General features: G+C 35.2%; 1 protein-coding gene across 5 annotated transcripts in view; it reads right to left on the bottom strand.

Moving 5' to 3' along the window:
• Window positions 1–5130: 5130 nt before the first annotated feature.
• The window catches only part of SKIP (Shal K[+] channel interacting protein), a 149360-nt gene continuing 143245 nt past the window's right edge, over window positions 5131–11245 (bottom strand). For 2 of the 5 annotated variants that reach the window (XM_034974026.2, XM_069502090.1), the window contains 5 exons: window positions 10577–11100; window positions 10275–10470; window positions 9811–9983; window positions 9117–9486; window positions 5131–8603 (listed from right to left, as the gene is read on the bottom strand). In XM_034974026.2, coding sequence (XP_034829917.1) covers window positions 8143–8603; window positions 9117–9486; window positions 9811–9983; window positions 10275–10470; window positions 10577–11100 — 1724 coding nt within the window. In that variant the 3' untranslated portion in view covers window positions 5131–8142. The remainder of the gene's footprint in view (window positions 8604–9116; window positions 9487–9810; window positions 9984–10274; window positions 10471–10576; window positions 11101–11245) is intronic. The other 3 variants (XM_069502089.1, XM_069502091.1, XM_069502092.1) reach the window with 3 other exon arrangements.

Genomic DNA, 11245 nt, shown 5'->3' with positions numbered 1-11245 from the left:
CTTATATTATTATTATCATTACAGACACAGGTAGGTAGACAATAATTTATATTTTAAACCTAAAAGCTGAATTAAGGGTAATAGGGTTAGGCAGGCGAACAAAACGGTATAAGTAATTAGGTACACTGCTAGTCGAAATACATTTTCTTTTTTCAATCCGGACATTTTTGGCCAACTGAATAAGTCATTACCAAGCAAAAATGGCCTAAAACTGTTCTAAAATTGAGTTCAAAGGTTGTGATTAAGATCAAAATGGTTTATACCTTATTAGAGCGTTTGTGCACTCATCTGTGATTGTACGAATCCGTGAAAAGATACGAATCAAATGTACGTATTTGTATGACGGCCACTTCGAAGAATCACGGATACGAACCGAATACGGATGAGTGCACAAACGCCCCTACAGTACCTAAAGCTTTTATCATTTTTTTGCATCTCCTGTAAAATTGTTTTTTTTTGTCAATATCACAGAACACTATATTATCTATATCTTTGTGTACCCTATTGCACCAGGACAACAGCTTGAGCAAAATCTGTGCGACCCGTCTCTTTCGTGGTATTGCGACGCTTTGTTGATGAAAAATCTGGAAAAATCGTTGTCTCTCGTTGAAATTTTTGGGCTGTAATTATTATAAGGTATTTATATTAGGCTGTTATTTACTATCATATTAACATAAAACTCATAGGTAAATAAGATCCTCTGTTCCGTAAATCGCGTAAACCGTTATCTTCTATTTAACGCCTTTTGCCATTTCGGAACAAAATACCAAGTAAAACGATAATACCGTCTTAACAGCGTCGGCCGTTAAAGACTATTGCTGTTTACATAAAGGAAGTGGCAACAAAATATCCCTTTGCTTTGTTAGCGAGTAATATGAGCAAAAGTACCTCGTGATTTTTCATGAAACTATTAATTAACCTTCTCTTATAATTAATGGTGAAGAAGTAAGTAATTCTAGAAGGTGGGTACATTTTGATAATTGGAATAGAAGAAGAAATATTAACAAATACCACCCCCTTATAGGTAAAATATCGTGGCATTGTTCGCATGATATTTTATAAAACAATAATAAAAATCGTTTCATTCTGGACCTTCTTCGCGAGATTTTGATTTATCATTATCCAATGCAACCGATAGACGCCCATTGCTAGACATACCTAGGTCTCTTGTAAGGACTTCCATGCGCTACTGTGTTTGCGCTCCCTGAATCCAGCGGCTTGGCTCTAACGCTGGCGGCTGAAAAGTGCTTTTGACCAACAACGTTGTCTGTGAAAATTAGTTTTGACTGTTTTTAAATTCAACAGTCAAAACTATTTTTTTTAAATAAATAAATAAATTTTATTTATTTATTTGTATTTTATTTATTTAATAAATAAATAAAAAAAATAAAAAAAAAATATTCAATTAAACTTTTACAAATACTTTTGAATCGTCAAATGCATCGTCTTTGTATCCATAAAAATGTATGTAGCCATAAAAATGATCACTAAAATAAATAAATAAACATTTTAGGAGGTATATACCTAGGTAATATTTATATTAGGTAATATTTCGTTCTCGTTCATTGAAATCTTTACACAAAAACTAACGTTGATGTTTACACGAACTAAAACATCAAATCTGTGGGAAAAACGCCGGCGGTCGTATGAAAATAAAAAGTTAATTACACCAGCCAAATACGAGTAAGTAAACAAGTCGGACACCCGCCGCGTCGCGGCCGCATCCACATTTATGTATTTCTAGGAATCTGGCAAACTATCATAAAATCAAGTCAAAAAAATAGTTTTAATCGAATGTATCTACTCGTAGATAGGTATTAAGCATCAACCTCTATAAACAGACTACGTGTCAGTTGCACCGTAGAAAGTTGTTGTTATAGTTAAACTAGCCCACCAAAATACAAGCAAAGTGGGTGGCAAAAATCAGAATTATTTTATCCTTAACTAGCTTATGCTCGTGACTTCGTCTGCGTGGACTACACAAATTTCAAACCCCTATTTTACCCCCTTAGGTGTTGAATTTTCAAAAATACTTTCTTAGCGGATGCTTACGTCATCGTCATAAAAGCTATCTGCATGCCTTTCAGTCCAATCTGTCCAGTAGTTTGTGCTGTGCGTTGATAGATCTGCGGGGCGATTGTCTAAAACCTGCATCAATCATTATTACAATCTCAATTGTTCTGATTGGCTGAATTTGTGCGATTCTTGTTGCAACAATGAGCAACAATGCATTGTGGCCAATAATGAGCGAGCATTAACCAATCAGAGATGATTGCGATTGTGACATTGTAGCTGTCAAACAACCGCCAGTCAGTCAGTCAGCTTTTCCTTTTTTGATTACTAAGGCCAAATAATAGATTTTGTGAAAACATTTTTATTCCATCTCCTTCATGATTCATCCAATAAACGGTTAAATCATAATTATATGGATTTATGATCGGATGACGAAGTCGTAATAATTAAGATGCTACCACAAATAGTTACTAAAACAACATAATTTTTTGAAACATAAAACAGTTGCCAAATGCCGTTCTTTAATTACTTTTATAACTCCATCAAAATTACTTGAACAATAAAAAGGAACATGGCATCAATAAATCAGAAAGTAGAACATAAAGGCCACGTTGCGGTATAATTTTTATTTTTAGCTCAAATAACAAATAATAAAACCCAAATTAAAAGCCAGTAAAACACAAACACAAAAATTATAAGGGTATATCTGAATTGAAGCGGAGCGGAAATGTCTTCGGTCAACCAATCATATTTTTGGGGATATTTTTAAGGGATTTGATAAATGACGTGATAATTTTATATCATCTATCAATAATCTCATTGGTCTGCTTAACACAAATCTCCACTCCGCTCCATAAGGCACCCTTATGCCTCTTAGAAAGCCGTTGTTAGGACTGCATGCGGTAGCAAGACGACTACGCTCTTACGTCAAAGTCATAAAGGCGTTAATCATTTCGCTACCACATAAAAATTGGTTAGTATGATTATTGTTTGTGTTGGTATGTAGGCTTATTATTTTTATATATAGATATTTAATTTAAAGGGAGTTATAAAACAACTTTTACTATATATTTTTTCTGGTTCGTTGCAAAAAAAGCCAACACTAATAGTTACAAGTATACCTACTTAGGACATCGGTACCTGAAAAACCTATCACGACAATTGTCACGTTTCGATTTAATTGATCAATGAACACTAAAGAACAGCGACGATTTACCGAGCTCTATAGAAAAATGAATAACTCAAATGCAAATCAGAAGCATATTTGCTTTTGATTTGCATTGCTAAGGTTAATCAATTACATATAGGTACTTCCAAAATATGTGCACATCGCGTTTTATTTTACTTAGGATATGTGGCTTATCAATAGGTACTTACGACAGGAGAAACGTTTTTTCTTCTTCTTCTTCTTTTAAAAGAATATTAGCCATGTTAAATGACTAATATTCCCCTTTCCTCTCCAACTAAGCGTCAGGCTTGTGCTAGGAGTAGGTACGACAATAGTGCAACGGGCGGGGTTTGAACCGTCGACCTTTCGGTTTTCAGTCCACTCATTTACCGGTTGAGTTATTGAGGCGATAAAAACGTTGTTACTATATTGGTAGATAGTCTTTCTCTGCATCGTATTCCTAATTGCTGAAGATACCGTGCGTGACCCTTTTCATTAATCACATAAAAGTAAGAGTTTTCTTGGGACAACAATGCGGTAGGTTCCCAGATCCTTACGCATACCTACTATGAATACTGAACTTAAAGGCAGAGGAAAAATTGTTACGCACTATTTTTTTAATCAATTTTCCTCAAAATCAAAGAAAAACTTACGTTCCAACTTGGCAACTAATTTATTTCTTCATATATACTTACTCGGTTTTCAATGTTGGGTGATCGTTTAAAGTGATGAGGAAAATATGAGTAGGTACAAACCTACATAATTTTTTTTAGTAGTGATGACATTTTAAAATAAATGCTAGCACTCCCACCACCCGTTATTTAACATAATTGTAGCTCTTAACTACTCGCATAAATATAGGCTTTGAGATAATAATGCAAAACAATCCTTGCTTTTACTTTTAACTTAAAACAATCGCAGTTATTCAACAGCGAAATTACATTTAAACGTCGACAATAATTATTTTAACTTCTGCCTTTAAGCTATTTTTCGATATTTTTATCCAATTTTATTCAATATCGTTACTCACCTACTGAATCAAGAATAACGTGTCAATTAACGGCAGAAATTATTAAACAAAAATCCTTCGAAGATATAATATGTTAATTAGCAACTTTGTTATTTATCAAAAATTGTATGGACTTTTTTGACAGTTAATTAACAACGTCGCTAAGTGACTTTAAACAGATTTTATTCTTCTGATACAAATAGGGTTTGTTCCTGACTGAGGTCACACGATGCGTTTCTGGTGCGTTGCGTCGATTTGAGTATTGCGTGCCACACGGGCACTGCGTTGCCGCTCCGGCAAAAAGTATGGCTTTGCAGCGCACCACCCCTCTCCGCCTCGTCTCTAGGGTCCCAAGTCCGTTGCGCGTGCGGTGCCGTGCCGCACGTCACGTCGTAACGAATAGTGTGGCATGGTACAGCGATTTCTATGTAGAGTGACGCAGCGGCATCGCTCAGGCGCGTACCGCCAACGCAACGCATCGTGTGGGTTCACTCTTAGTTAAAAATAAGGGTGGATTTTTCAAACACTTATCAAATATCTCAAAACGACGTTTTTGGACTAAGGGACTTCTGAGTCTGGGCTCTTCAATTAGACTTTCCGATAATTACAGTTTTTGAAAAATAAAATCACTAACATTATATGAACTTAAACAACTTTTCCCCGAGCCATCATTAAATACTTGAAAACAAAACAAAGCTATGCACCAGTGCTTTTAAAGTTCTCTATTGTTCGTGATGTAAAGAAGTGCTTAGATTGCACAACGAATCGTTACTATAATTATTTGGTAGGTATACTCTAAAAACTGAGTTGTAACAATTGCTTTAAATATTATTTAGTACTAGGCATAATGTAGTGAATGATTGAATTACAGTACCTACTAAAGAAATTTAGAAGAAGAAGATACTTGATAAGTGGCTATCAAGGAATAAAACGACTAGCATACATTAATTTTGGATTTATTTATTCAGAATCCTTGTTTGTAAAGTTTGAAACTTACACATAACTTCTGTTTTAAAAAAATATAAATATGGCTACAAAAAGTACAGTCAATACCTGCAATGTATGGCTAAAATTAAATTAAAATAAAAGGTATAATTTACAAATTAAGTATCGGAATCACAATCTTATAACAATAAAATTCCCAAATTGGATAATTAAACCTTTCTACCTGAGCGTCTTTAACATAATTTTACTATAAATAATAATAGATTTAACATTATTTTATAAAGATGAAATTACTAAATATACAATAATCGTAAAAAGAATAATGAATAATGATCTATCTACAATATACAGGTAACAAACATCTATCTATGTACATTTTATATTTCGGACTAGTTCACTGTCGTAATCAAAAAGAGAATCTTTAAAAAAAAAATTACAAATTTTACAAAAGTGAACACCGAGGATTGCGAAGATATTTTACAGTAAGTTGCTAGTTTCAAAATCTTAATTTTACAATGTTTATTTAATTTTTTTGAACGGGTTTTGGCTATTTTACTTATTTTGATTAATTCTATCTCGATATGAGGTAAGTTCAAGTTTTAGCTGATCAAATATTTTACAATGATCCATATCAAAATAAGATACTTTAGCTATTACTTCAATAAGTTCGTTAATTTATTTTGCGGGAATAGTGTATGTATTTCGCCAATAAAGTAATGTGAATGTTGTTTGGAATCATTGAAATAAAACACGAATTTGTTTCTTAATATACCTACCTATTGAATACATCATTAAGTAGAGGATACAAATAGGAGGTACACAGTATTTTGAATGTCCCATCTATGTACAACATTGACATTAAGAAATTAGATTTATTTTTTCAACAAATGGCACGGAAACAATATATTTTTTCTAATTTCAAATAGTTTTAATTTATTTTAAAAAATTAATGCTCGTGAACACAAGTTTAAATGGTTGTGATTGCAACTCAATCCAAACTTTTAAGTTTTTATTCATTTCACTGTCCGTTTTATGGAAATGTTTTGGAGTTCACTTTTATGTTGATAATTGCATAATTGGCGAGAAATTTTTAATTTCACGTTTCACCCCACCTAAAAACTAACGATCTATGTACATGCGGTACGCCGCATAAAGCTCTCTTAAAAAGTTACAAAAAATGTCAACATACAATAATAATAATTAACCTATCTATTTTTTATGTACAATTATATTATTGCTATGAAAATTGGCGCTTTGAACGCCTCGAATTTCACCATCAACTGGCTTATTGCCGACACTTATCAAATACAAATTAAATGCATAAAGAGAATTTATTTTCTGTTCAAATTATGTTTGAAATATTATAAGGAAATGAAGATAGTAATATTAAGCTGCTTTGAATCAGATATTGAATTAGAATATGATAAGAATTCAGAATATGCAACACTTCGAAAATATATTGTTCTATATTTCAATTACAATCAACAACATTCTTTCTTCTATAAGGTTGCGACAGAACATAGGTAATAAATTGACCTTCAACCATGTTATATTTTAAAATAAAGTCACGGAAGTGGAAGTAGGTATACGCATGTTGAAGAAAATAAATTCAGTGTAACAGCAACTAAAATAATATAATAATAATTGGTTTCAACCATGATATGCTTTATATTTCAGAAAATAGTGTCCACATATCACTTGTGTCAAAGTTTCAAAAATAATTAGTAGGAATATAACTGCATTGTTCATTAATAAGAAACCTTTGTTTAGTTTATTTCATTAAATAAACTATGATCATTGGTTGGGAATTCCATGTTAAGGAGCCGCTTGCAGTATATTAATTTTTAAAGTATTTAAATGTGTGGGATTATAAAAAGAAACCAACGAGTCAGATGCTTTTCACATAGGTATACTTAATTATTATGCAATTTATAAAAATATAAGATGTTAATAATTCTAAAAATAATTGGTTTAGAAATTAAAAGCCATGTAGCAATGATTACTGATGATAAAGACTAAATAACTATATAGGCGTCAAGATTTGCACAAGAAGAAGGCGTAGACATTTTAATAGATAGGTACGGCTACCTGATATTTTTTTAATAAAATTATTATTATTGAACCACACGATCGAAAATAAAAAAAGAAACTAAATATTAAAATTCAGACATTATTCTCAGTCTTATTTCTTAAAGTATAAACTTTATTAACATTTTGAAAATATAATCCAATAATCCATAATATGAGAATATAGAAAATAGTTTCATATTTGTGCCTTTTGGGGTGGAGACCATGGGTTCGTGGGGCGAGGATGCTAGATCCTTTTTTAAGGACCTTTCGTCCCGTCTCGCGGAATCCACGGGGGACCGGAGGGCTGGCAGTTACCTCGGTCACCATATTAGTCTGGCCATTCAACGAGGTAACGCTGCCAGCGTTCTGGGCACCCTGCCTCGTTGCGGTGGTTTAGATGATATTTTCGATTTGTAATTTTTATGTTCTAGAATAAGTTTGGTATTTTTGTTTTTTGTATTAAAAATTATTATTATTGTCAAATAAATAATATAATCCATAATATTCCAGGTGTCACCAATTATTTTATTATTTTCAAATCATACGTTTCTGTGTTGTCTAAAATTCTTATATTTGTTATAAACTTTGACTCGCGCGATACGATATGAAGGAGCCGAATAAAAAATGTAAAATATGAAATTGGCAGTCATGTCGTTAAAAACGATAGTTTCTGGTTAGGCCTTTACAAAAAATTGTAAGTCGATTGAATACCTAGTAATTATATTTATGTCACGGAATGTATAAAATAGTACATTCCAGTCGGATTATCTAAAGACACGTTTTATACAAGAAAATCAATTAATTATAATGTCTCACATAGTTTTTTTTAGTCTTCAGGATGAACGGGAGGTTCCGAATCCGTGGATGCGGGTGACGGTGCATTAGATGCCCGCGCCCGCGCCAGCGTCTACGCCAGCGCGGGCGCGGCGGCCCTCGCTCAGGGACGATGTGGATGTCCGGAACTTAACGAAGAACTGCTCACACCTGAATCGCTACTTTTCTCTGAAGCGCAAGGTTCTCCTCCTGCTACGAATTTTACAACATTCAGCTTATGATCAGACTCACAGGTATCATCGCGCGCACCTCCGGGCAAGCCAGCGCTGCGCACGTTGCTCTTTTCTCCTACCGTCCCAGGATACCGTTCGATTCTATCGCATTCGGCATCATCGGGTTGGCGACGACGTATTGAGCGCTTGGCTTGGGGTGCTGGCTCTGGCGGCCTATGTAACGGTTCTTCAGTTCTATGGACGAGTGGTGATGTTCGTACACGGACTCCGCCGGCCCCGACTCCAGCTTCGTAGCAGCCGGAGTCCCGTGGAAATTGACGACGACCGAAAGGTGAGTCACCACCTTCTGAACTGGAACCGCCTCCTTCACCTTCAGCTTCGACTTCGCCACCTATCAAATAATTACACTACTTTATTTAATAATACACTACTATTAGAGTTTAGAAAACATAATTATTCGATGTTATTTTTCGTAAGTTTAGTTGTTTACTGTTTACTTTTAAAATTCACATAATTATGAATAGATAGGGATTAGGTTTATTCATTAAAAACTAGACGATGACCGCAACTTAGGTTTTTTAAAACCCCGCTAGTTACCTACTCAATTTTCCAAGGTAAAAAGTAACCCATATCCGTTTCGTCAAAATCGGTTAAACTGATGGGCCGTGAAAAGATTAAACAGATAGGCAGAAAAACAGACCCATTTTCGCAATTACTATTAGTGTGAATTTAGTTAGTCAAAGTCAAAGTCAAAGTCAACGTTTTGAGTCGACGTTTATCCTAGTAGTTAATCAGCATAATTATAATTTAAGTTTAGGTTTAAGTTAGTCCTTATTAAGATGGTCCTGATACAAAGAACAGTTGTGTAATGATAGTACTCAAATGAAAATGTCATGCAACTTACATTCAAGCTGGTGCAGCAGTTGTACAGCGGCAAGGATTCGTGTACGATGATCAGGAGTCATAATACCCAAATAGTCTAAATCTGATGGCTCAATCTCTTTAAACAATTCAATGTCCTCATATCCGTTTCTTGAAAAAGCAATCATATACTCCGGTAAGTCTATCCTTCTCAACAACTCTTCAACAGTCCTCGGCCTGGTTTCCCAAAGTCTTTCACGGCTTTTACACCATTTTGACGACCTTGATCTCATTGTATCTCTTTCCGAAAGTACTTCAACATTAGCAAACTTGAAATTGCCAACTTTATTGTTAAGAACTCCCCGCCAGATCCCGGAAGCGTTCATGTTGATGACTTCTATTATATCTCCTTTCTGTTAACAATATGTTTTCATAATAATTAAAATCATAATGACAGTTACAGATGCTATAGAAACAAGACTCAATTTTTGTCGTTTTCAAAATTTTATTTGTATTTGAAGCCTCAATGTTATCACAAAAGCTCGTTTCTAAATCCATGACAAAATATAAGAAAAGTTTGTTACGTCATCTTCGGGTTGTAGATACAAACCCCATCATAGTGCAACAGCACTACTATCCTACCTACTCCTGAAATTCATTCAAAATTTTATCAGCCATATCTTAGATATGTTCGATATTCCTATTTTGTTTTAATAAAATATAAATTGAAATATTACCTTGTATCTCAAGGCATCTTGTTCGTAGATATTCGGCAGATAATCGACAAGAGCTCGGGCGCGGCACAGCATTTGCGGTACCAGAAGACTCCGCCCCGCTGGACTTAATTCTATGTTTTCTTCTGCCGAGAGAGACGAATGATTACTACCGGCACGAACCAATGCCTGGGTGCCTGTACATAAATATGAGTTTGCTTAGGGGTCTAAATAACATGCCATCTCTAGCCATAACGATCAATGAAATCAAAAATACCTGCAGTCACACGTTTGCACTGGTATTTGTTGCTGTTATTTTTAAGCTCAGGTTTTAGTAGGAAATTCGAGATTAGCTGTGGGGAGGTATTTATTACATATATACATACAATCTGTTACATAGTGGGCGTTATGGTACAAAGAAAGGAAAGACAAACTTATTTACAAATGTTTTTATATTACACAGACAAAAACTTAATAAATCCACTCACTACTGCCTGAGCCGCTGGGAAGACTTTCAAAAGAACTGTTAGAACATGGAAACGCATGATCGCCGCTTGTTCGCAGATCTGAAGGCATGTCGGGCCCCCTTTCTTGTCTTAACCTTGATATTTTCCGTTGCACGTCTTGTCTGAGACCTCGCACTTTGCCTGCTAAATTTGACACTCCGTCACATTCTTCGGCTGACTGAAAGAATAGTAAAAGGTACTTATTGGGGAAAAAATAACTGCAATTCGAATTTAATTCAGCTTTATTAAATTTGTCATGCTTTCTTAAAAAACTCTTCGATTACCTTGTGTACAGTTGCTATATGTTGTGAATCTGTTTCGCTTTCTTGATCTTCGTAATCCGATGACGCTGGAGATAAGGGGTCGATGCCTATCCGATAACCTGACATTTGCCTGTAGCCTCTTCTACAATCCCGTTCCGATCGACTCGATTCCAGCGATATGCCCGACAACCTCGAGCCTATAGATTGGATATCGGATGCGGCGTAATCCCCGCTTTCCCTATCTCGCGCACTTCGCAAGGGTATCACGGTGGTCGGGTAGGGACCGCTCTGCGGAATTATTAATCCTCTCCGAGGGGCTCTCGCTAAGCTTATATCGCCGGCGCTTCTTAGAGATATAACTCCTTCACCTCTTGGCTCGTTCCGGAGATTAAGTGTGAAACAAACACGTCCATTTTGGAAAGAAGCTGCGGGGGCTCCGCTTCCCATGAGAAAGTCTTCAGGATCGCTCTCGTACGGGGGTTCATCGTACCAGTGCCCTCTTCCAGAGAGACCTCTCGCTTCATCGTCATACATATACGTGTCGTCTGTAAACGAGTCTTCAATTAGACTTGTATGGCGTAGCTTTTAATAGTGCAAACAAAAATATACGTGCTAACATAATTGCGAAAAAAGTTTACCGTTACTTTCCCTCTTACAAAATGGCGCGTTCACTGATAACACTGCGAATAA

Source organism: Maniola hyperantus, chromosome 12 (assembly GCF_902806685.2).
Source record: "Maniola hyperantus chromosome 12, iAphHyp1.2, whole genome shotgun sequence".
Lineage (NCBI taxonomy): Eukaryota > Metazoa > Arthropoda > Insecta > Lepidoptera > Nymphalidae > Maniola > Maniola hyperantus.
The sequence above is the reverse complement of the archived record's forward strand: the minus strand, read 5'-3'. Positions and strand labels throughout refer to the sequence as shown.